At 32.7% G+C, this 27,472-nt stretch overlaps 1 protein-coding gene and 1 long non-coding RNA gene across 4 annotated transcripts in view; one reads left to right on the top strand and one right to left on the bottom strand.

Annotated features, from left to right (window-relative positions):
* The window catches only part of LOC140445696 (coiled-coil domain-containing protein 102A), a 38,508-nt gene extending 17,159 nt beyond the window's left edge, over nt 1-21,349 (top strand). Inside the window, exons 5-8 of one of the 3 annotated variants that reach the window (XR_011951431.1) lie at nt 8,128-8,402; nt 10,118-10,172; nt 14,771-14,874; nt 21,098-21,349. Coding sequence is in view for 2 of the 3 variants with exons in the window: in XM_072537954.1 (XP_072394055.1) it covers nt 8,128-8,402; nt 21,098-21,188 (366 nt within the window). In the remaining variant the exon portion in view is untranslated. The remainder of the gene's footprint in view (nt 1-8,127; nt 8,403-10,117; nt 10,173-14,770; nt 14,875-21,097) is intronic. The other 2 variants (XM_072537955.1, XM_072537954.1) reach the window with 2 other exon arrangements.
* Nucleotides 21,350-23,277: 1,928 nt separating this feature from the next.
* Nucleotides 23,278-27,472, bottom strand: LOC140445697 (uncharacterized). Its single transcript, XR_011951432.1, has 2 exons — nt 27,332-27,472; nt 23,278-23,613 (listed from the first exon to the last, which is right to left on the bottom strand). It is a non-coding gene; the product is annotated as an uncharacterized lncRNA (long non-coding RNA).

The raw sequence follows: 27,472 nt of genomic DNA, 5'->3' as shown, positions 1-27,472 counted from the left end.
TGATTTAGTTAATTTTAATTTCTCAATATTAACAGCATTCAAATCAAGACTATTTTTTAGGCATCCAAACACCAAAAAAATTGTCATTTGGAACTCCCAGGAAAGCCCGCTTGAGAAAGACAATAAAACACCTCCAAAGGAAAATAAATAGCCCTCAAGCTCAAGACACAAGACAAGATCCTAATGTAACAATGGAGAGTATTTCTCGATTTCTCGAACATGTTACACCCAACTTAGCTAATTCTTAAAGATGCAGTTATCCTTGTCAAAGAAATCGCCAAAAGGATCAAGGTATTCCAATGATTTCAAGCAGTTTGCCTTAACAGTACACTTCTTGGGGCCTAAAGTCTATAAGTTTCTCTCGAAAATATTTCGATTGCCTTCGAAGAGTACATTGCAAAGGATTACTGTCAAATGGAATATAAGACCTGGGTTCAACCAATTTTTATTTGACGCTCTTAAAATAAAAGCTGAAATGCTACCCAACACTTTCAGAGATTGCATTTTATGCCTGGATGAAATGTCTCTAAAATCTCAATTATTTTATAATATAGCTCAGGATGAGATTGTTGGATTTCATGAAACTCCTTTGAAAAAGTCATTTAAACCTGCTCAAAATGTTTTGGTGTTGATGGCTAGAGGCATTAATCAAAACAGGAAACAGCCAATTGCTTATTTTTTTGTTTACGACTTAAAAAAACTATTCTTTTTGAAACTATTAGAAAATTTAAAGATGTTGGGATGAATGTTCTCTCGGTTGTATCAGACCGTGGCAGTAATTTTTCCAGCTTAATTAAAGAGCTTAATATATTAGTGGATAAACCCTATTTTATTTGTGACTCTGACAAAATTTTTTATATAATAGATGTACCTCATTTATTGAAATCAACTAGAAATAACTTTTTCAAGTATAATTTTAAATTTGACAGTGGTCTTACTCATAAAAAATATTAGGAGACATTTTATGTCCAAGTAAAACAACAAAAAATTCGTTTGGCCTCAAGGATTACAGATTGTCACATTTTTCCATCGAATTTTCAAAAAATGAAAGTAAAATATGCAGCCCAAGTTTTTAGTGCAACATTGGCAGCAGCAATCAATGCCTACATTTCTTTCCAAAAACTGCCAGCAGCAGCCATGAAGACTGCAGAATTTATAGAAAAACTGGACAAACTTTTTGACTTAATGAACTCTTTTAAATTCAGTAAAGTCAAATGTTTTAATAAGCCTTTTATGGGGACCTCTATACAAATAAAAGTTCTGAAGGAAATGTCAGAATTTTTCAATACTTTGACAATTCCTAAAGGCAGCAGAGATGTCACAAAAAGAATGAAATTTACATTTGGCTGGAGATTAACCATATCATCTTTGCTAGGGTTATGGGATGTATTCAAGTCCAGGCAAGTTAACCAAATTTTCACGAGGCGATTGAACCAGGATTGTCTTGAGAATTTATTTGGTAAAATCAGACAGCAAAGTGGAAATTGCCGGAATCCAATACCCATTCATTTTCAAACAGCGTTAAAAAAATGTTTGCTGTTAGTTATTTTAATAATTCTGAAGGTACAAATTGTCTTTATGAATTTGATACAATTTTGGCCAATATAACACCAGAAGTAATTGAAAGATGCCAAATACTCATACCTGAGCCGAATATTTTCAAATCTCTGAAAATAGAATCTAGAGGTTTTGTATATGTAGGTGGTTATTTCATGAAAAAATTTTAGAGAAACACAAATGTCCTTCATGTTTAAAATATGGTAAGGAACAAACAGATTTGAGTGATTCAACAATATATTGTTTTTTTAAGGCATACCCAAATGCAGAAAATGATACATTTGGTAATTTACAAATGCCCAATATGAATTTTATAACATACATCCATGTCCTAGAGAATGTGTTTTGTGAACATTTTCCAGAAATGGCTATAAATCAAGACATTGGAAAAATTTAAAAAATATACTTTTAAATATAGAATCTCCAAAACCTTGTCAGGAATTCCCGGTAGATTATCTAATAGCACTGTTGTGTCAGAGTAAGAATTTATTATACTATTAAATTTTTAAACCAAGACATTAGATCTTCGACTAAGACCAATAAAAGTAATATAAAACTGAAAATTTTAACTCATTCTTGAACATCAAAACATTAAGCAGGTACAAGAGAACTGAAATTGAACATAAAAATGAACGCTGAAGAAATGAGTCTAATCAAAGAAGAAATGAAATCATTTAAGAATGAGTGGACAATAGAAAAGGAAGAGATATTAAACCATAAGAGAGAGCGAGAGAGAGACAAAAAGTGCGCAACAGTGCTAGTTGGAAGAACAAACACATTCTGAAATGAACCTGCAAATTAAAACGAGTCACAAAACACAAAGTTCATTAAGTCAAAGTGAAATAGATTTGTACTAAGTAGTACTTGTAGAACTGCAGTACTGATAAGCTTGATATCATAAAGAATTTCTACGTCCTTGGAGATCAATATATCGCTGTTCCAGAAGTATAAACACATAATTGTAAAATTTTGAAAAACTGAAGATTTTTGAAGAATTTTGAAGACTTTATTGTATTGGAGGGGTCAAAACTGCATTTTCTATATATTTTTAAATCATCATAACTGTACTTACGGAATCACCGGTCATGGCGAAATTCGTAAGTACAATTACGACGATTTACAAATATGTTGAAAATGCAGTTTTGATCCCTCCAACACAATAAAGTCATTTTTCAAAATTTTACAGTTATGCCATTATATTTCCGGAACAGCGATATATGCTATCACTTTTCCATCGTTGTCTGGAAGTGGGATCTGATTTTATATTTCAAAATTATGATTTGACTGTTACTGTTCCTGTCTGAGTATCTTAGCTGGGTGTAACATATGTTCTACTATTTTATATTCTGCTAGAATTTGAGTATGACCTTATTTGCAGAAATTATATAACATGCCTTCCAAAACCCAGCTTTGGTTTGATTCTTCATGCTTTAGTCTTAAAAACAAAACTTAAGCTATGTCAAAAACATAATTTTCTTGAACCTTTTAAAACAGAATATTAAATAGCTGAGAAGATTTATATCGCATGTTAGGATTCGATCAATTAATTTTGTTCTCAGACTGAAGCCTTTTTTAAGTCAATAAATCAAAATTTGTCTTAAGGAAAATCTATTTTTATCCATAGTGCCCTATCATATCTTTTATGTATATGTATGTATACGTTCATTAATATTTAAGATACTGTGTAGTGCCCTTTTAGTAGTCGCCTTGTTTATTTTTTCTGTCTGAATATATTCGTTATATCCTCCCCTTTCATTTGCTATGTCGCATGTTAGGATTCAATCAGTTGTTTATTTTGTACTGAACCTGAGGCCTTCTGTAAGTCAAAAAATCAAAATTTGTCTTATGGTAAATCCATGGACGTATAAACACAGATGGACTTAGTTATTTACATAAAAATGTGAAGCCAGAATTATTTGACTAGGTCACATTCTCAGCACCTTCAAATGTTGTCCCATTTTTTTATTAAAATATCTCATTCACGTATCGCTGAAAATATTACTATATTTATTTTATACTCTACAGGTGCTATCAAACCAAAATAATAATTTATTACTTATATTAATATATTTAATTGTAATTAAAACATCAAATGTGCACATAGTGTGCATATCATTTAATAATAGCGTATAACAGATATCAACCAATTATTTTATATGTAGAAGCACTGAAACCTATTTATTAATGACAACGGTGTTTACATTTCTCTGTCTTATGGCTCTACGTCAAACTTCAAATGCTGTTTCATGTCATGTCCATGTTTGTTTACTTTTTACCCAAGATGAGGAAAAGTTGTTTTTCGATATTTTGACTGTATTTTAAGTGATATTTGTAAATAGTAAAATAAACAAATTATAATAATGGTGCTACAGTTTTGCATTTGCAAAAAAAACGAAATATTTACATCCCAATGTCTCGTTTAATTTCTAAGTACTGTTTGTTTACATTATTTAAGATGAGGAACTGAGGAAGCCTGTGTGTTTACATTTTAAAATATGTCTTTCATAGGCGTACCATTGGGTTTATTCATATTAATTAATGTATTGAACAAGATATTAGTTCATGAAATTAGTATAGACATTTTTAAATTTGTAAGTAGACATCATCTGATTAAAAAGATCTGTTTAGTAGCTTTTTAATTTAAAATTTCTCATGAATTAACAATAAATTAGTGAAATGAATAAAACTCATTTATTTTTCTATGTAGGTTTCCAAATAATATTGATTAATGATTAAACTTACTCTAAACTTCAACAGAGAAAACAGTATAAAAAAACCTTTCAAAAGCATCCTTTTTGGTTATTTAAACTTGTAAGGAAGCTGAAAAATATTTCAGATTTTTTAAATAAAACTATAAATATCTACAACAGACTAGTTAAAAACCTTATGAATATTTTGATTAATAAAACCATACAAAATGTCCCAAAATCAATCTATGAGCATTTTGGTGACCATATGTATGATGAAGATGCAATCGATGGTCACTCTATGCAACTTTTAAAATTGTTTCTTGAGAAATATTTTAAAATTGGAATTCATCATGAAACGAGGACTACTTTAGATGCTAACACCGTGCGCATAAGAAGCGTTCTTACTAAGACTGTTTTTCGCAATCAATAAAAATTTATTTCTATACCAACGTCTTCTATTATGTCTATTTACCATTTTTACTTTTATATTTCTGTTCGGTAAATAGCTTTCCAATAATTTATACATTTTCACGCCTACTTTTTAATAAGTAGGTATATTTGCAAATAATTTTATGTCAAATGCCAGCAAGAGCTTTGGAATGATCAATAAATAATTTTGTAGCAGAAACCCTTACTACGTGGAATCTATTGATATTGTATTAAAACAAATTTGTCACAATTTGAAAAAATATGTTTTAACACATTATCAATAAATATAGGTATGTACTTAAATTTGACAATTGTATATTTTTTAATTGTTTTTTTTTTATCGTAGGATTATTTGATACCTATTAAAAAATTAACTTGAGCTCAACTATATTTTATTGTATTAATTTTAAAGCAAATAAAATTGTATTTTATTTTTTCTATAAAAACGTGTTTTTATACATTATTACTACTTCCAATTATTAACGTCTGAATAATTATCCCCGCGAGAAAAATTCAAGCACGCTTATGCTCATTGAGGAAGTATCACAGTCTATCGATACCCGTTTTACTCCCCTTTACCCTCTTGTCAAGGAATATCAAAGCTTCAAAACAGTGTGTGTTTAAGGTATCTTATTGCTGGGTCCATCTATGTTTATACGTCCATGGGTAAATCTATTTTTATTCATAGTACCCTTTCATATCTCGTATGTCGTTATACGTGCAATAATATTGAAGATACTGTGTAGTGCCCTTTTAGTAGTCGCCTTGTTTATGTTTTCTATCTGAATATATTCGTGATATCCTCCCCTTTCATTTGCTATGTCGCATGTTAGGATTCAATCAGTTGTTTATTTTGTATTCAACCTGAGGCATTCTTTAAGTCAAAAAATCAAAATTTGTGTTATGGTAAATCTATTTTTATCCATAGTGCCCTATCATATCTCGTATGTCGCTATACGTTCATTAATATTGAAGATACTGTGTAGTGCCCTTTCATTTAACGCATCACACGCTCCAATGCCGAAATGTGTATTTTTTCTGTCTCAACAGCATTTGTACAGCTTTTACTTAATTATATTTAATTTTGGTAGATGTTGGTAGTTCATAGTTCTTTACTAGGTGGCGTAGTTACCTTACTGGACAAACAGTGTGACTTGTCATCCTAGCCTTTTATATAGATCGATTCTCCCAATTTTAAATGTATGTAAAAATATGAGTTTGACTAACTACGTTATTAACGTAGTGATCCTACAGTGGGATCTTTAGGCTATACCGGGTGGTGAATCGCCTAACGGGCCATAGGAAATTCAATGGGAAATTCTAAATTGTTGAATTCCTGCTTCCCTACTTATTTTACATCAAAAGTCATAAGAAACTATTTGTAGAGGACTGAAATATGTATTAAAAACAAATGTTAAAATTGTTCTACGAATTAAATGTATTCCAAAATTTTGTACAAATATAATACATTACATTACATACAAATTATGAGTATTAAACTGGTCTGCAATGGTCCGAGAACTTATTCTAGGATTTTCTACAACTGCTGCGTTTCTACAAACTCTACATTTATTTCATTTTGTTTTTCTAAATTTTTTGGTACTCCAGCAATATTGTTTGTACAGGTACAATTAGAAATCACGGTCTTATTAGTTACAAAATTTTGTAAAATCCTTTGAATTGTTGAATGACTTTGAATTGGTCTATTGGAATATCTTACGCTAAATAAAGAACTGGCAATTCGCGCACTATTGCCTGAATAAAACATTTTTATTATTGCTAGTTTCTCCTTAACTGAATACATTTTTTAATCAACTATATTGTTTTTTAAACAATAAATCACAAAATTAAAATTTTCTAAATTCAAATATTGTCAAATATCAGAAACATAAATATGACCTAACGCAACTTGTCATACACATTCTTGTACCTCGTGTGGCCTGAAAAATGTATTATATTTTTACAAAATTTTGGAATACATTTGATTCGTAGAACAATTTTAATATTTATTTTAATACATATTTCAGTCCCCTACAAATAGTTTCTTATGACTTTTGATGTAAAATAATTAGGGAAGCAGGAATTCAACAATTCAGAATTTCCTATGGCCCGTTTGACGATTCACCACCCTGTATAACATTTTTTCATTTCATTATTTTGTTATTAATAAGTTGTGATTGTGGAGTATTTATAATCCTATTTTTATTATAACTGGTATTGTAAAATTGAAATCCTCAAAATATAATTTATAATTCGAATGTATTATTATTTTTTCATCTATAGAAATTAGTTTCCTCATTAGCTCTTTCGGCATCAGCTCTTCGTTTTATGAAATTTGTCACCAGTATCAGTGAATACAGCGTGATTTTTTTAATGAATACAAAAAATTTAATCGAATTATCCAAACTGATGGATTCAACATAATACATTTTAAAGGACAATCAGTAATAATTATTTGGGAAACTATTGATAATTGTCGAAAACGCTAAATTTAGGAAAGTATTCATTATTCCGAAAATCTATTTAAATTTTAGGTCGCCGCAAGAGCAGTGTATTAAAAATTATATTGAGCAGTGTAACAAAAACTGGAATTTATCTGCGCGTGGAACTCATGGGCGTGAAAAAAAAAAGGAACATGAAGAACAAAGGACTGGCGGCAGAGTGAACTAACTGATTCTTTTTAAAGCAATATACTGTGTAATTTGTTTATTACTTCCTATAAAATAAGCTGGCCATAAAAAATGGTTAATATTTGGAAAGTCAAAACAAGCAAATATTTTTTACAATTATTAGGCTTTCTTGATTAAATACCTTGTAAATTACCGAGTAAAAAATAGTTAATGCTGATATTTTCTGATGAATGTGGCGCCTCTTTATTAAAAATATTGAGTAAGAGGGGTGATGCGAGAGGAAATGTGAGGGAGGGCGCAAGAGGCAATGAGAGGGTGGGTACGATCGGGAGTGAGAGTGAGGGTGCAAGGGGGAGTTAGAGCAGAAGGATAGAGCAAGGGAGTAACGAGATAGAGTGAGGGAGTAGAGGGATCTACTGAGCGACAGAGTGAGGGAGTAGAGGGGTAGAGTGGGGGAGTAGAGGGATAGAGTAAGGGAGTAAAGGGATAGAGTGAGGGTGTAGGGGATAGAAAGAGGGAATATAGAGAAATATGGACTAGATAGAGAGAGAGGAGAGAGAAACAAACACATAAAACATGTCTTTTTTTTTTTCGGCAATATTTTGTGGGTGACAAGATTTTTAAATGTTCGGTTTTTTAGAACAGCGCAAATGTCAGTTACATATAGGGGAGAAGAGCATAATGAAACTATCGAAGTAATATTTTGTCTAGAATTAAAAACTCATAGGTAGCCATTCAAATTTATTTGAAAGTCCAACACTTAGGGAATGTACTAATCAGTACAGCAAAAACTCTTAATGTATATAGTGTGTTTTATATAGGAAATAACAGAACTGAAACATTCCCAAAACAAACTGAAGAAAATGGTTCAAGACAAGATGACCGAACTGGCCCATGCTGTACGGAGAGCCGAGCAATATGAGACTGAGGTTAAGAAACTTAGAACTCGAGTTGAAGAACTGAAACGAGATTTAGCTGTGGCGGAAGATGAATTGGACACAGCCGGAAACAACATTAGAAAACTCCAAAGAAGTAACGACGAGCTGCAGGAACAAGTTGATAATTTTCAGTTGCAATTACAACATCTCCATACCAGGTCAGTATTAAAACAATATTTTAAAATAAGGTTGTGGGGGTATATTTCATTAAAATAGTTTATTTATTTGGAGAAAGATATTTACGAGTTACTAATCAGCAATATCTTTAGTTATTCAGGTAATACTATAATATTACTACTAATATTCTACTTGTTTTGCCCGAAGTAATACTAATATTTCAGATAAAACAGATATAATCGAAAGTAAAAGGTTTTTTATATAGTCATCCTATAATATAATTTATAAGTGTATGTGAAAAATTCAGTATGTTTATTTTTATTATATTAAAATAGTAGCATTAAATATCATCAGTACCCACCTGTCTACCTAAGCAACATACAAATACCACGATCCACAAACACGAAATCTTATATACTAAAACGCTAAGCCCTTTTCTTGTTCACCACTTTACTCAAAAACTATATTAGATAATTAAAATATTTTTTCGGAATATTATTAGTATTACGTATGAGATTGTCAAGATATACTTTTGGTACAAAAATTCACTTCCGGTTTTGAGATGACCGGAAGTTAAAATTTACTTTAAGTTTTAGACCCTCCAATGTATATATGGATCGAAAGGTCTCGTCGAGACGAATCTAAATATGTACTTCCGGTTGCGATCCGACACCGGAAGTGACCCGAAACGCGCATAAAACGTCAAGATAGAGCAAATCTGACACCGGATTCGTGATCAGCATGCAAAATTAACTGCTAAATGATAACATTGTAACAAAAAACATTGTTTTCGACGAAATATTTCGTGATATTTAATACACTTTTTACTTGCATTATTATTGATGAATGTTATGTATATTCTTGCTTATATTGTTTGTATTGATCTCTTAATTTTTCTTGCAAAATAAAAATTTAATTTAAAAAACTCGATGTTGAGTTGGTCCGCTAGTATTTATGAATTCATCTAGAGAGAAAAACACTAAACAAACAAAAGAAAGAATAAATAAGCAAAAAATGCAAACAAAGGCTACAGCGGGATAAGATGGTAAAATCTGCACTCAGCTGAATTCTTATTTGAGATTGGGCACTCGAAAGTACATATTTAGAAACCTCTTTAGCCAAATTTTTAGCTCCCTAGGTGGCCCCAGAGGTCCCCTATCCAAAAAATGTGTTTTTTTTTTCAAAAAACAATTTCTTGAGCGATCTTTTGCTTTAAAAAATCTGAAAAAAAAATATGAATATACATTTTAATGTCCAAAATCACTGATTTTTTCAAATTTTTTTGATCAAAATTAAGCCCAACAAAAAATATTTGAATTTTTCAAAAAAGATTTTAGGTACCTAATGATAGGTAATTTTTGGCAAACTCCTAAAAGTATTGGCAGACCAAGAAAAAGATGGTGCCATAATTTAAACAATTTAGGAGGCTAATATTGAAGAAGAAACAGGCTTTAAAGCCTACATACAAGAAGGAAGAAGAGGAAGAAGTAATAAAATTTACTAGATTATATTTGTCATCCATCTCATGCTAATAAATCATCAGAGAGTTGATGCTGGGCTATGCATATCAAAATAAAAAATAAAAATTTAAAATAATTATTAATTTTATAATATTGCTGGATAGGAACTGGAAACATTGTTATCGTAAAATATTTAGTAGTTTATAGAAATAATTCGCTTAAAAGTAGTTCCCTAATTTAATGTAGTAAACTTTATTGACTAATATTTTCTGAATTTCTGCTGCTTTTATTGGTAGTTTGGAAAAAGAAGACGGTGGTGAGGAAATGGCTCAATTTGATGAAAATGATTGTGTAAGTATGACAGTTTGTATATATTGAGTTTGTGTGTTGATGTTCATAAATATAATTTTTTAATTAAAACGGACTTTTGAACCATAATGTTTCTTTGACTAACTTCATGTTTTCTCCGATATGCGCGAACAAAATGTGTTGCGTTTGAGTCAAATGGTGTTTTACTCTACTTCACGCCTAGCCGAAGCTAAGAGACAACATGAAATTACCAATTAATAGCATTAATATTGTCGAGTTTATGTTTTTACAGTTGAACAAATACTATCACTTTCTAATGTTAATTATACAGTATTCTAATAGGAAAAGAGCAGTTTGTTAAAGATTTTCATTTATCTAACAACCCAGAAAGCACCTTTTTAATATGTTAAAAGCATTTGAGTCGGGTTGATGACTCAATGGGCTAGCAGTTATACACTTATAGTCACTTAATTTACTGAGAGTGTCCATCTGTATTCCATCTCATACAAGTATCTCTGGCAACGTATTCACCGACCTTTCTCAAAACAAGCCACTTCTAAAAACTACAATGCACTGATCTTGGCAAAATTCCTTCTAAGCTTTGTGATATCCATTAAGTAAGTTTTTTTTCATGACACTAAAAAACAAAGTTTTTTAGTGTCATGAAGTTTTTTAATTTGTCGACTAAGAATATGCCACACAAAGAACTCATCTAACAAGAGAACAAACGTCTAATAACTTTCAAGATTCACCTTTTTGTGCATCAGTCTTAGATGACCGTCAAGAAAATGTTCCCCTTTGTAAATCCCGGGAATGGTCCCATTAAATCAATTGAGTCAGTATGCCAAGGCTTTTCTACAGTGGATGGTTGAATCTGTGACAGTTTATACTGAAGGCATTTCCTGTTTGAACATTTTAGTCCAGTAGTATTTATGCGCTATGTGATAAACGGTTTTGGCAATTCCCAAATGGCCTGCTGCTATGAGGTTCTGACTCGATTTCTATTCGGATTAGATTTTTATTTGAGTTTTCTTCGGGATCGGTTCCTATTCGAGTTCGGAACCTATTCGGGTTCGGTACCTATTCGATGCTTATTCTGATTCGGTTCCTATTTGGTTTTACGCATCTTTGAAAAATCAGGGTACGCTAACAGTGGGGCTGATGTAATTTATCTTTGGACAGGCAATATTTCTACGACGTACCTGTCGTGGTACCGGTTACTGAGTCTGTATCAGTCGTTTCGTCCGCCGTTGATAACTGCGAAAGATAACTGTTGGCGATACTTGGTTGGATGAGGCAAAGGACGATAAATGCTCAATACCCAAAACCGGAAAAGAATAATCAATATTTAGTCTAGGTTAGAGGTGGTCGATCGATCACTACTACTCGATATGGACAAGGAACGGAAGCAACCTATCAATATTCAATCGCAGACGGGGAACGGAAAGGTCTTTGATCAATACTCAAAGACTAGGAGCACTTACCAGATCAGTACTCCGGATCGAACTCCGCTAGTTGTCAGTATAAAACGGCGTTTTATACCTTTGTCGGTGTTTAGGTGAGAGCGGGAATGCAGAGATATGGCCAGACGACGTTACAACTATGGTGACATTCTATCCGTCAAACATATACTCGCAGACTGCCTTATCTTAATAAGTACAGAAAAAGAATCGTTATCAATTCCAAATCATTGTCAATTACATCTATGAAACCTTTAACAAAAAATGTGGAAGAAGAAATGTAGTTAAGACTTAGATAACTATTAATTGTATCAACATTGCATTGTAATTGTATGCTGTCGAGATACGCAAATTAAAAAAAAAGAGCAGTTTGTTTTATTTTCCTCATATTCGAGTCAATGTTTCGGAATGTTATTATTTCATTATGGATTTCATAATAAGTCATGCCGAGCATTTTATAAAAAATATTTTTTATATGATTTAGTATTTCTCCTTTTCCTCTATTTGTAAGAATCGTTTTGGGATACACTGTATATATTAGGGTTTCGGTATTCGGATGGAGTGTGGAATCTTCTATGACTTCTGTCGATTACCTGACTATGAGAAACACTTTCATAGGTGATGAATTGTCCTCTTTAATCGCTTGCGCGATTTAAGTTTTGTATTAATTGCTATCAGTGCTGGACCCATTGATTTTAAGAGGCTCCTATAGTATCAATCATGCTTGACTCAATTACATATCAGTTTTGAGTTGATTTGCTACATCATTCAATTAAATAATGGACTGTTTACGACCTCCTTAATTTGTTCAACACAATAACTTGTTACTTAACCCGGCATCCGACAGGTGAAATTTTGTAACGCTGTTCAACACGTGGGGTGTGACAAAACCCCAAGTTGAAAATATAATTCCTATATATCTTAGATTTTCATAATAATATGTAATACTATAGCCTCAGGATACATTACGGTAATACGTTCCAGAAGAACATTTGATACTATTGAACATATTGAAAATTATATGAAATAACAGTTTTTTTTTTCGAGAAAAAAAATGTCTAGAATATCAAAGAAAAAAACAGAATCGAATTCTACAGATTAATTATTGAGTTATCAGTTCTTAAAGTTGGAGCAATTTTCGCAGTATGTCACACTGTGTTCTAAACACAAAAAAACTTCACATACCTGACACACGTATGTAGTTTTCATGTCCCTATTTCTGGGACATTTTGAACATCGTCCTGCTGATTAGGTTTCCACTTCTTTGCAGGCGCTTCGGAATTTTTACATAAAATCTTTCGGACACTGCTTCTCAACTCTCTAGATAATCTAGGGCTACTGATTCTTTCTCTTTGATGTTCTTCGATTAATTGGAAACCCAGTTTCTTCAAGAAAAGCCTTCTAGCAGTGTTAGGACTATCGTGTTGCCTGTGAATGATCTGGCTGTTGATTCCTGCAGTGTTCGTTAGAGAGATAAAAATTGTCAAAGGCCAGCGACGACTGTTGCGTGCTACATTGTACATTGCAGATAGCTCTATGTCAACTCTGCCTTTGGTCGAATTATAAAAGGAAATAATTTCAGACAGCTTATTATGAGTATATGTTGGTACATACGAATAGTGTATCCGTTCTGAAATCCAAATATACTGGAAAAAAATTCTCTTCCTTTCCCTTGCAGAAATTCTAAGGGCAAATCAGGCTTATTTTTCCTGATAGTACCTACTGCAGTTAAATTATGAGTCTCACTCAACTTCACCAAGAGATCACGACTAGTGTACCAGTTATCAAACGTTATATTGCGTTTGGTCCCAGACACGGGAGCAACCAATATTTCTACAATGTCTTTCGGGGAATTGCTAACTCGGAATGGACCTTCCGGCTGTTGTCCCACATACACCTCTATATTGAGTAGGTAGTTCGTACGTGCGTCAATTAATGCATGTACCTTGATTCCATATTTCGATGGCTTATTTGGCATATTTTGCCTGAAAGCACATCTCCCTCTGAACGATTCAAGCTTCTCGTCAATTGTCAAAAATTCATTGGGAGAATATGCAGATTTGCAATTTTCCACAAATCTGTTAACGAAAGCTCTGATGTGAGCCAGTTTATCTAACTTGACTCTTTTCTTCACCATTTTGTTTGTTATCGAATCTTAAGCATCGTCTAAAAACAAAACGTCAGTTCCTGTTCCGTCAGTGTTTTACAATACATATAAATGACTATGGTTATTTCTGAATGCACCAGACAGGTAAAGCAGCCCCAACACAGCCTTGATTTCTATCACAGATGTATTCCCATAATGTGGAGAGTTCTTCCAACTTTCAGATTTTTCTGCAATTCGTTGGTTAGTATGCTTAACCAAGTCAGCAATCATTTGTCCATCAATAAATTGCAGGTAGCACTTAATTGGTGTCTTGGCATGCTTTGAGTTATTTTTGATTTCCGGTAAATGTGTAATTAAGCTTTTTGCTCTTGTTCGAACATTTCGGTTATTGGGTTCTTTACTCCATAGCATTCCATTCTTTCCGAAATAATAACAATCTTGTCTGATACTATCTACAACGGCTTGCCAATTTCCATTCTCTTCTTCGGGTTCTTTTTCCATATCGGGATAATCGCTGTTGATACTTACATTGTCAATATTATCTTCTGTCTCTGAATCATCTTGATCAATAAATTCGTCTTCATTTTCACACTCTTCCCACATACGCATGAGATGAGCCAGCTCTTTTTCTTAGTCGCCCATTATTTCCTAATCTACGAGAGTGAAATTATGAATAACTAAATATAAATACTACGTATAAGATGGCTTACCTCTGAAAATTACGTCGAAGTTCGAAATAAAAACTGAAAAATAAATTGCGAGTTCCGACACGTGGGGTGTGACAAAGCCCAGATAACTTGAAAGCGACACCACTCACGGTATATCTAGTTGCCGACTGTCCTGACTGCATCAGATTGTATACAAATATGTATGTATTCGAAAGCTACTGAAGCGCTGTTGGCATTTGAAGTGAAATTTGAACTTATAATGGTTACTCTCTGAACTCTGGGGCTTCTCACACCCCACGTGTCGAATGCCGGGTTAAGTATAAACTTGAGGCTATAATTAAATAGTTTCTGTACGTATTGTTTTGTATGACTTTTATTATTATTTATAATATTTTTGGTGTCTAGTTGCATGGCTATAATCTTTCATATGCGAAGTAGAGGATGGTATTTTGGGAACTTATCAAGCTTAGGCTTTTGTCGTGCTGACTTTTTATGCATGAAATATACAGGTAAGTTGGTTATGTTATGTATCGTAGCGTCAAACGAATGCTATTATCACTTTTAAATATTAAAGCGAAAGTTACTTAGTGAGATATTTTTTTCAGAAATATCTGAACAAAGTGCCGAGCTTATGTATATACTTTATTTGAAACGTAGAACTAATGTAACTACAAATGTTTTTATTGATTTAGTTCATTTATTGTTATTAATCATTTTTTAGTTCATAAATGAAAGCTTGAAAAGTTATTTCTGCTAAACAGAATCAAGAAAAATTCGTAAATATATTCATAATGTCGGTTTACTTCTTCAGATCATATACTGTCGCTAGAATGGCCTTGTAAACTGTCATTAGGTTCAGGATAGTTCATTATTGTTTTAACTCTATGAAAAATAAGTACTAAGAATTTTCTTGCTCGCCATAGTCGCATTGGTCCTTCTCTGGTTACCAATGTGATCTGATCGGAATCAATAGAACGATATAACAGTTATTGCAGTATCTCTACTTCGTCAGCCGTTCGAGCTGGTTCCGATTCAAACCAAAAAGTCTAACTAATGTCTCCAAAATCTTTCCACTTCCAGCGGTTCGGGCACAGAGGTGCCACCTGCTTTGGTGGCGAAGAACTAATCAATTAAATAAATTGTTTTCAGACGTGAAATGTTTGACTAATTTGTGCTCAAATGCCATAATATATGGCTTTTATTTCATCAGAGGAATAGCAAGCTTTTGCTGAAAGCAACTAATTGCAAATTTTCGACAGGCCATAGGACAGAACGGGTTTCCATCTGCACACGTTAATTTTAATGTGCGAGAATTATTTCGAAAAGCATTTACATATTCTATGATTTTACTGACTTCACAAATATTTTACAGACTTAGTTAAAATAAGCTGAACGATGGGGTGTCGATAATATTGACTTTTATCATACTTCTGATATTGAGCAAGGTTTATAACTGTTGAACTTATAGCGTGATTAGCAAAGCCATATTTGGCATTTATGCAAAGCCATATTTGGCCGAGTTCCCCAATTTCTTCCCAAGTTACTTCTCGAGGAATTTTTTGCTTTTGTCTCTGCAGCAGGTTTTAAATGTAAGAATATGGTCCAATTCTACCCCAAGTATTTTGATTCTGTGCAGTTGTCTAGGAATTCCGCCCGTCGACATGTTATCTTTGACTTTCTCGTAGTATGTATATTTCGCAGATTGTAAGCGAGTACTTGGATTTTCTTAGGGTTTCGTGTTAGCGAATTATTGTTGTAATATTCTACTAGGTGTTCTACCGCCGCTGGCAATTTACTTTTTAGGTCTTCTAATTACCTCTATTGATCAGCCACTGCTCTATGAGCATAAATAAAACGTCTTATTTCAGGATGCTATGGCAAGTCGTTACTGTATATAAAAAAGAGAGGTGAAAGCTAGTTACGCTAGTTATTTTCCTTACGCCAGTTAGTTTCAAAGCCATTCGCGAAATGTTGTACAAGGTTCAGAATTTAATTGCAGCAAACCTTTTTAAACTCAATATTCAGCCTATTTTCTCATCAATAATGTCCGAGATGCTGTTGACTATAATTCGTTGTATAACTTCAAATACATATTATTATCTTGATTATTATTATCTATTTTGACGTCAAGTAAATGTATTTTCAGTTTGAATTATGGGCAAATCCCATTAAATACAATGAATAGCAGAAATGTAACAAGAAAATATTTTCAGAACCTTATTTTAAAAATATACACGTTCAGGAAAATGATCGGAAGTTTATGACTTTGGTTAGTAGTTTTCCAGGCTTCAAATTGCAACTTCTCTGGATTAACACCCTAACTTAGATATTTTAAAGCTTTTTACTCACGAATTTGTCGTGAAATTAACGCTTTGATTTGGTAGTAGCGCGTAATGTAATTTTATGTGTTAATATTGTAAAAATTGAATTTAACGAATGTAATAATCGTAAAAATATCTTTAAAAGTGATCTTAATGTTTAGTGTGAATGCTATAATACTGGGGACGCTTCCAAAATTAAGAATTAATATCTATAAACTAAAAGCTAATAAATTGTACAACAAGCATCAAAGCTACTTATTTTAAATCCAAGATATATGCATGTTTGTATTGAAAATACATAGCCCCTGCTTGTTGTACACTAAATTGCCCAATTAGAAAATATAATTCTAGAATTATAAAAAAATTCGTATTTTATTGCTTAACATGGTAAAATCTTTTTTTTTTACCGTCAACACGGTTCTTTTCAAAATAATGCTTTATTGAAAAAATCAATTTAAAGTATTTATAGTATTCCACTGTATTGGCATGAACTGATAAACATATACAAATTCTAATATCAGAGGTGAAGAAGGCAATTAAAAACTGAAAAAATGCCAGGCCTGATGAAATTCCAGTAGAAATATTAAAAATCCTGAATGAAGAAACTATTGAGTGTCTAACTAAATTATTTAATAATGGTTAAAATCTATTTTTTACGCTTACCCAAGAAAATTAATCGTAAATCTGGCGGTAAATACCGATTAATTAACCTCATGAGTCACACTTTAAAAATACTACTCAAAGTTATTCAACAGCGTTCATATAAAAAATGTCAAGAACAAATTAGACAACACACAGTTTGGATTTAGAGGTGCAATGGGATCAAGAGAGGCATTTTGCGCAATGACGGTACTAAACTACATTCGTTTTACAAATTCCCATCTGTCAACAAACGCACGTGAAAGCCAAACAGGGTCGTACTGAGGTATATTATATGATTTTTAAAAATATTTACTTTTGAAACTATTAGTGTAAGAATTTCTTGAAATTTAATCACTGTGAGCAAAATTTAATGTTTCATTGAAGGAATATGTGCTAAAATAAAATATTCATTAACTGAGAGATACATAACAAAGTAAACATTTTGAATAAAAAAGCAACACGCTACAATTTGAATTTAAACAGACTGGTAAGTTTGGATCTGTAACATGAGAATCTGTCTGACTTAAGGCAATAAATTATATTTAATAGCCTCTTGACGAATGAGAGGGTGAATATCAACACGTGCTCATGTTTACAGATGGGAATTTGCTAAATGAATATACTTTACTACAAAAATACAGGGAATATAATAAAAACGCATTCATATGTTATATAGGTTTTCAAAAAGCGTTTGACAGAGTTCAACATGGTAAACTCATACATGCATTGAAATACATACACCCAGATCACAATGATATCAATTTAATCAAAAATCTATGTTACAATCAAACAGCGGTCGTAACAGTGTGAAAGATAGTGAGACAAAACAAATAGAAATTGAAATAACAATTAAAAACAAGTACAAATAATTAACATTAACATCACCCAAGTAACTAGGTATAAATGAGACACGAGGTTCACATGAGATTCAAAGAAGAATAGGTCTTACGTGGGTAACATTTGGAAAGTTAAAGTACATGTTGAAGGGACATATGACACTTCTATACGTCCAATAAGGAAAGTTTTCAATCAATGTGTAGTTCCTATCCTAACCTATGGTTCTGCAACACTCACTACGACAAAAATAATTTACAAAAAATATATATAATGCAGAAAAAGATGGAAATAAGTCAAAAAGACCGGGCTCCAAATCAAGTGATCAGAAACAATATAAGGGTGGTAGACGCTGTTGAGCTTATTTTGCATCTAACATGGAATAAAGGCGAATATGTTGGTATAGAATTTTTTGTATAAAAATAATAAGTGCACGCCAATCAAGATTTACGACGTCAGAACCCCACAGCGTTGTCAAAACATCATAATAGTTGATAAGTGAAGAATAGAATAAATACACTAATCAATTGGTTTTTCAAATGAAGAAAATAATCATGTTTACAAAATTTCTTTTTTCCCTTTTCAATAATGTGGAAAACAAGATACGTTTAATCCATAATATTATAAAAGATCACATAAAAATGTATATTATTTATTAACTTTTATTATTATTGCATCTAAATTAGGGAGAATTCAGTGAGGCAGGACAGGGAAGCCTGTGTGATAAAAAGGAAATAGAAAATAGTATATAAAAGAAAAAGGGAGTGTTGGAAAATGAATTGACACAATTGTGAGAATGTAAAATGGACAGAAATCTAAACTGATTTATAAGATTTCAGGAATGGGTAGGATAAAAGCTAATAGTCGGTCTCGAGGTATAAACTACCATTTTTAAGTTATATTAACTTTAAAAATAAATAAAAATGTTTATACTTATCCTTCAATATTCGCATTATCCAGATACAAGGTAAAAGAATCAGACGGACCGACGACATAAAAAGAATTGCTGGAAACTGGATGAAAAGGAGACACGATAGAGAGGAGTCGCAAAACCTTAGGGAGGCCTACGTTTAGCAGCGGGAAAATTATGCTTTGTAGATAGATACAAATGGCATTTGTGCTTAAAAAACTTCATTTTTTAAATAATTTTTTATTCCTGTGATATTTTTATCGTCTTTGCAACAATGTTTTTGTTGCAAGAAGTAATCATATATTCTTTATCATCATCATCATCATTGGTGCTACAGCCCTAAAGAAGAGCCTCGAGCTTCCCAAGTCTATTACGCTAGTCAGTTCTATCCATTGCCAACTGTTGCCAGTTTGCTGCGCCTATTTGTCTACCATCCTCATCTACACCATCCCTCCATCTGAGTTTTGGTCTACCCCTACTTCTACTTCCCACAGGTTGTGATAAAAGGATTCTTCTAGGAGGGTTGTTCTGCTGTGATCTTGCCAGATGTCCTGCCCATCTTAGTCTTCCTATTTTTACAAAGGATACTACGTCTTTACCACCAAATATATTTTTATATCTGTGATATATCTCGTAGTTGTACCTCTTTCTCCAAACACCATTTTCACAGATGCCACCAAATATTCTTCTCAGGATCCTTCGTTCAAATATAAGCAGGAGACTTTTTTCATCTGACTTGGAAATTGTCCATGTCTCCGACCCATATGTCAACACTGGTTGTATAAGGGTTTTGTATATGGTTATTTTTGTTTTTTGGCTTAAGTTTCTGCTTCTCATATGTCTACTCAGTCCAAAATAGCATTTGTTTGCTAGGATTATTCTTCGCTTGATTTCTTCCGTCATAACGTTCTCCTTGGTGATCAGGGAGCCTAAGTATGTGAATTTGTCCACCACTTCAAAGGTAGAATTATCAACCGTGAATTGGTGGCCGATGTTTCTGGCACTATTGTTAGGTGTTGATGCCATTATCTTAGTTTTATCTTCATTTACTTGCAGGCCCATATTTTTTGAGGCGTTTGACAAGGTGGTGTACATTTCTTCTAGCTTGCGTGTTGTGCGGGCAACTAGATCAACATCATCTGCATATGCCAAAATTTGGGATGATTTATTAAAAATGTTTCCTCTGCTGTCTATTTGGGCATCCCTGGCCGCCTTTTCCAAAGCTATGTCGAAAAGGAGACACGCCAGCGCATCTCCCTGTCGCAGCCCAACATGCGTTTCAAATGTCTGTGATATTTCGACTTTGCAAACAACTTTACGCATTGTAGCCTTAACCAATCTTATCAGTTTATCGGGGATGTGGAATTCATCCATGGCTTCATACAATTTATTTCTTAGGACACTATCATAGGCCGATTTAACATCTACGAAAAGATGGTATGTGTCGATATTGAATTCATTGGTTTTTTCCAGTATTTGCTTAGCACAAAGATCTGGTCTGTTGTTGATCGACCAGGCCTGAAACCACTTTGATATTCGCCAAGAAGCTCCTCTGTATATTCACTCAGGCGACCATATAAAATACTCGAAAATATTTTGTATGCTGTATTAAGGAGGGTTATTCCCCTATAGTTTCTACATTCTAATTCATCGCCCTTTTTGTGTAGCGGGCAAACGATCCCAACACACCACTCTTCTGGGATTTGTTTTTCATTCCAAACTCTCAGTATGATTTTATATATAAATATTCTTTATACATGCTTGATATTTTTCGACTTACATCCACATCACTCACACCCAGCTTCTTGATAAAGCAGAGTCTTTATTTGTTGTTTTCTGTTTATTATAAGTTTATTGGTTAAATGATCAAATAGCAAATATGGCAGGAAATTTTGATTCATTCACGACGTACGATATTATATGAATATATTTTATATTCATATATAATATATTGAATATATTTATATATGAATTATATTTTATAATAAATAAATTTGTTTTTTCTGTAATATTTTTATTGCGTAGGTTACGTAACTGCAGTTCCTCGAGTTTGTTAGCTCATCGAGGGACAAATCTAGAGGAAGGTAGCGACGACGAGACTAATGAATTTATGTAGAAAATTATATTGTTTTTAAAAATCCAGTAACTACTTCACTTAATAGGAAGAAAACAATAAAACCACGTGTATATGTTAAGTTATTTATTATTTTTCTACTTGTACAAATCTGAAACCTAATTATCTTTGTATATTTGAAAATATATAATTTATTTCTTAAACGTTTTTTATTTCATAAATTATGATATTTTATAACTACATGGATCAAATGAACTAAAACTGTAAAGGTGAAGTCGTATAAAACATTTTAAATTTACAATTAAAAAATATAATGGTCATAATATCCTACATCATAAGTTGGACCAACAAATACACTTTCACAAAATTTTATTGCAATCGGTTCAGTGGTTTTTGAATATTTGCTTGGACAAACCCCCCTGCCTCCCCCATGATTGAATCGACATGAATCAACATAACGAATATCCATTTTTTTATTTTCCTTGCCCATCTACAAATAGTTCTGTTAGTGCTTTCGTATCACAATGGCTCCACGTAAATACGTGACTTTGACTATCGAACAAAAGACCAAAATTCTCAAGTTGATACAGCAAGGAACTAGCTACAGTTTTTTTTTCAAAACAGTTCGGTATTGGCAAATCTACCATTACGGGCATTACAAAAGAGCAAAGAAAAGATCGAAAAGTTGGTCAGCGAAACGGAAAGCGGTCCAGTGAAAAGTAAAACCATCAAACCCCTCGAATATCCGAAGGTAGAAAGTGTGTTGTTCATGTGGTTCCTACAACAGCGGAGAAAGCATGTTCTGGTGAGTGGTGAAGTGTTGTGTGAAAAAGCCCGTCATTTCCCTCGTGAAATGTCACCAAATCACCAAACCTTTTAGCCCATGTAAGGGTTGGTTGGACAACTTCAAACGACGTCATGGAGTTAGACATCTTAAAATTACTGGTGAGAAACTTTCGAGTAATGCCGACGGCATCGATCCCTTCCTAACTGCATTTGATGAACGAGTGATTAAAAACAATTTGACACCTGAGCAAATTTACAATGCAGATGAAAGTGGGTTAGGTTAGGTTACAATAGGCTATCGCCGTATTCCCGTTCTCCTCCGCCAATCCTTCCGGTCCAAGGCATGCTCCTCCTCCAAACCTCTCGATTCCATCGCTCTTCTAATTCCTTCATTCCATGAGCGTCGAGGTCTACCTCTTTTTCTTCCAGGGGGCTTCCATCTGTGAAGTTTTTGGGGCCAACGTTCGTCAGGCATTCTCAATAGGTGTCCAAACTATTTTAAACCTCTTCTGTCTATTCTGTCAATTACCGTTTCTGTAGCATTCATGTTATTTCTTATAGATTCGTTGGTCTTCCTTTCCAGCCTTAATGTTCTAGCACGTCTTCTCAAATAATCCGTTTTAACTGCCAACAATCTTATCTTCAGGTCTGCATTAATTGTCCATACTTCAGAGCCATAACAAAGAACTGATTCAACCATGGTTTGCCCTATTCTTTTTGTTCCTTTTGGAAATGATGTGATCCCACCATAAGGAGTTCAGGCATCCTACAATTTTACGTCTCTGATTAATTCGGTGTTCAATCTTCGGTTTTTCCTAAGCCATTCTTATCAATGAGTGCACCTAAATATTTAAATTGTTCCACTTGTTTGATTTCCACGTCCTCGTCTATCAACACTTCAAACCTTGCATCTGAAGTAATAACTAAATATTCTGTTTTCTTCATGCTGACTTGTAACCCACATTTTACATATTCTCTGTATAGACGCTTTATCATAAATTCTAAAAATAAAATAAAAAGCTATTGAACGCGTCCAAAATGGCAAGAATGCATTTGAATCACGCGCGACAAACAAAAGTAATTGCTAAACTGGAAAAACGGCAAAAACTTCTTTCTATAATTTCCATTTTGTTAAATTTTGTAAAGTAGATTTATTTTATTTTGGTTTTATTTGAAATCAACCGATTCTGTGCGGGTCCGCCACTGGTAACGTCAGTTTGACATAAAATATGCGTTTAAACGAGGTAAAAAAAAATTGGCTTTTAAATATGTAAAAGGCTGTAAACTATTCAATGACCGCAGCTGTACATCATTTTTCATGGTAAGGGATGACTTAACACAGAAGTTAAGGGGAAAAATATAGACGTTTATTAGTTTAAGATATACAAGTAATGTTATCACGACTAATCTTGGTACAATACAAAATTATGAGCTATCGGAGTATTGGATAAGTCAGATAATTAATAAGCTGCTTCTGTTGTTGTTGTTGTTGAAGTTGATCTGGTGCCACAATCTACGAGATATGGAGCTTCACAAAGATCTTTCTCATCATTAAAGTATGTTCCGGGAGCGCAGAGGAACTCAACTGCATGTCCGTTATCACATTCATAAAATGCTGCACAGTCCACTGAATCAGGAAGATATGTAGGAGTAGTAGAAATATCTGGACATGTTCCAACAGCTGCAAAGTAATAAATTGTTACATAAAACTAAAAATCTATATATATATATATATATATATATATATATATATATATATATATATATATATATATATATATATATAAACTAAGGTACACTCGAAGAGTGGTGGGTTTTTCGGTCAAAGTGGAGAAATAAAAGACAAAGAAGGTGGCTACTTCATCTATTTATTGAAGACGTTTCGCTTTCTGCTCAGAAAGCATCATCAGTTCATCTAAAAAGAACAATATGAAACCAAACATCCATAGAGAAGTTACAACAAAAGTGTGTTACCTTACAAAGACATGTAGCAGTCAATAATGTTAAAAATATGAAAAAACTTACGAAACTGGACATTCAGAGTTAACGTTGTATAAAATAATTAATTGAAACTAGGTATAGTTTGAAATTTAACAAAATTAGCACACCAAAAGAACATGTGATAAAAATACATGTATAAAAAAGTTATTATAAAAACTTAAGTAAAAAACATTAAGGTTTATTTTAAAGTGTAAAGAACTAAAAAGATCATACGAATGCACTTCCAACAAATTTATTTAATAAATTAGATTTTAATTTTAACTTTAGGTAACATTATAAGTTATTTAGATTAATAGTAATAAGATAAAATGAAGTTACCAGTCTTTAGCTTACTGAGTCTCGCCGATAAATGAATTTACAGGTTTAATACCCACGAAAACACGTGAAGAGAGGTGGCCTTGAGGTCAAAGTGACATAAACAGCAAGGCAACCTACCAACCTCTATATATAAGGCGGTATATTCAAAAATTGTGATAAATTTGGTTGACAGCTTGTCGTTAAAAAACCAAACAATGAAAGGAAAAGGTGGTTAAAATCACCACTCACCCCAACAGTGATTGATCTGTCAACACAGAACAAAGCATGCGAAGTCAATCCAAAATATCATATATTATAATATTATGACGTCACTAGTTAGCCAGCTAACAGGTGAAGATTAATACAACTTCCACAGTCCAAAGGTTCAAACATTTAGGACCGTAATGAAAAAGATTCTATGAATCAATTTCAGTTTAATTTTATCAAACAAGTTCATCAAAAAGAACAATTACTTAATTATGTAAAGGTGATATTGACAAATATTAATAAAATATAAATTGATAAATCTAAGTTAAGGAAGGAATAATTTATTTTATTTTATTTCTATTTAAATTTATTATATGAAAATGTAATAACAAAACCCCAATGTGGGACAAAATTTAAGTAAACAACATATCAAGCCTAATTCTGTAAAATTAATGCATGATAAATTTGACTCAAATTACTGATGTCGGTTCTCTTATTGAGGGTATTAGGATGTTTTAATATTGAACACATTTCTAAAAACTGTCTTTTTACGAGATTGCGTTCAATGCCAAGAATTTTAACTTCATTAAAGTTTACTTCGTGCTTAGTGTTGATAGCATGTTGGGCAAGAGCACAAGTATGCTTAGATAAATTAATATCACTGCGGTGAGTCGTAAGACGCCCTCTCAGTGATCTCCCTGTCTGACCGATGTAACATGAGTCACACTCAGCACAAGGTATATGATATATTACATTAACTTGTTCCAGAAGGGACAGAGGTGTTTTAGTTTTAGAAAACAAATTCCTGACAGTCTTAGCATTCTTAATAGCAATTTTAACCGGTACGTTGTTATGTTTGTACAGTTTAACGAGTTTCTCAGTAACTTGAGGAAAATAAGGTAAAGATGAGTAATGGGTAGTTGGATTCCCAAGTACAGTATTAGGCAGAACAGTGTTATTAATTGATTTATTTGATATTGTTCTGAGTTGGTCACCATTGGGTATGTCATTTAAAGAAGAACCATAACTTTGAGTATAAAGGTATTTATTAATAAGGGAGGATGGATAGGAATTCTCAATCAGAATATTTTTAAGTAATTGAAAGGATTCCCTTCGATTAATCGGATGTATCAGTCTATTTAGCCTGCAGCTTAAAGCTTTAATAAGGTTTAATTTATATTTAAAGGGATGACAAGAGTGGTAGTTGAGAAACCTATTAGAGGCCATTGGTTTCCTGTACCAACTTGTAGTAAGGGTGTTATCTCCCATTCTAATGACACGCATGTCTAAGAAGGGAATACTATTTGTGTTAGAGTCCTCAAGTTCAACAGTGAACTGTAAATGAGGATCAAACTCATTGAATAAAGACAAGGTGGCCTGAATCTTGTTATAAGTTATTATAAGTGTGTTACCTCAAAAAGATATGTAGCAGTCAATGATATTAAATATGTAAAGAAGCTTACGACAATGGACATTATAAGATTACGTTGTATAAACAATTAATTGGAACTAAATACAGTTTAAAAATTAACTCAAACTTAGCACAGCAAAAGACCATGTGGTAATTGTACATGTATATAAAAATATGTAAAAAACTTAAGTAAAAAACATTAATTTGCAGCGAACTAAAAAGATCATGAGATGTACTTCCATATTATTAGTTAAATTTAATTTTAACTTTAGGTAACATTATTAAATTGATTAAGATTGAATTATAGTGATATTTAAAAAAATAATGAGGTTAGGTACCACTCTTAAGCTTTTTAGTTGCTGTCGGTTAAACATGAACAACCAAGTAGGATCCACGCCAACCAACGAGAAAAGACAGTGGCCTTGAGGTCAAAATATGAAAGAACAGCAAGGCATATTTAAATAGTCTACGTTGTGGCTGAATAGCCAGCAGGTGAAGATTGATTCAACTTCCAATAGTCCAAGGTTCATAACATTTGGTACTGAGACTAATAGAGATTCTATGAATCAATTTTAATTATAAAATTTTATTAAACTATTTGATCAGAAACAATTATTTCACATATGTAAATGTAATATTGACAAAATAATCAATAAAATGTAAGTTGAATGTATCTAAGTTAAATAAAGAAAATATTTTATTTTATATTTATTTGAAATTATTTAATATGAAAATATGATAGAACATACACCTTAGGGGACAATTTTAAAGTAAACAACATAATAAGCCTAATTCTGCAATATTAATGCATGATAAATTTGGCTCAATTTACTAATGTCCGTTCTCTTATTAAGAGCGTTAGGGTGTTTAAGTATTGAACACATTTCCAAAAACTGCCTTTTAACGAGATTGCGTTCATTGCCAAGAATCTTAACTTCATTAAAGTCCACTTTGTGTTTAGTGTTAATAGCATACTGGGCAAGAGCACAAGTATGCTTAGATAAGTTAATATCACTGCGGTGTGTCATAAGACGCCCTCTCAGTGATCTCCCTGTCTGCCCGATGTAGCACGATGCACACTCAGCACAAGGTATATGATAGATGTCATTTACTTGTTCCAGAAGGGATAAGGGTGTTTTTGTTTTAGAAAACAAATTTACGGAGAATTAAGAGCAGAGGAAGGGAGTATTGTAAATATATGGAAGAAATATTTTGAGAAATGTAGAAAATGTAGAACCAATGCCGACATCGTTAGTCTTTTTAAAGAGTCTACGATATCAGCAGTTAGAAAAGCATCAAGATAACGATGCTTGGTACATTTAAAAAGAATGAAAGAAAAAATATTACTAAATATATTAATAAATACAGAGATAAGTGGAAAAAAGTAGGGGCCGATAAGAATGGAGAGCAGTTCTCAATATATGGCCCAAGAAGGCGTGCGTTGTTAGCGTTGTTAGGCGTGTCTAAAATTAATTTTACTTACGGCTACTAGTGGCTAAAGCTACACAGCTTAAAAGGAGCACAGTTTTCAATATCATGTTCTTTGTTGCAATAGTCAAGAGTTGATATAGACTACTCATCATAATATTATACCATGCATCTTTATATATATCATCTTTTTTTA

The sequence above is a fragment of the Diabrotica undecimpunctata genome, chromosome 7 (assembly GCF_040954645.1).
Source record: "Diabrotica undecimpunctata isolate CICGRU chromosome 7, icDiaUnde3, whole genome shotgun sequence".
NCBI lineage: Eukaryota > Metazoa > Arthropoda > Insecta > Coleoptera > Chrysomelidae > Diabrotica > Diabrotica undecimpunctata.
This window is presented reverse-complemented; position numbering and strand designations above follow the sequence as displayed.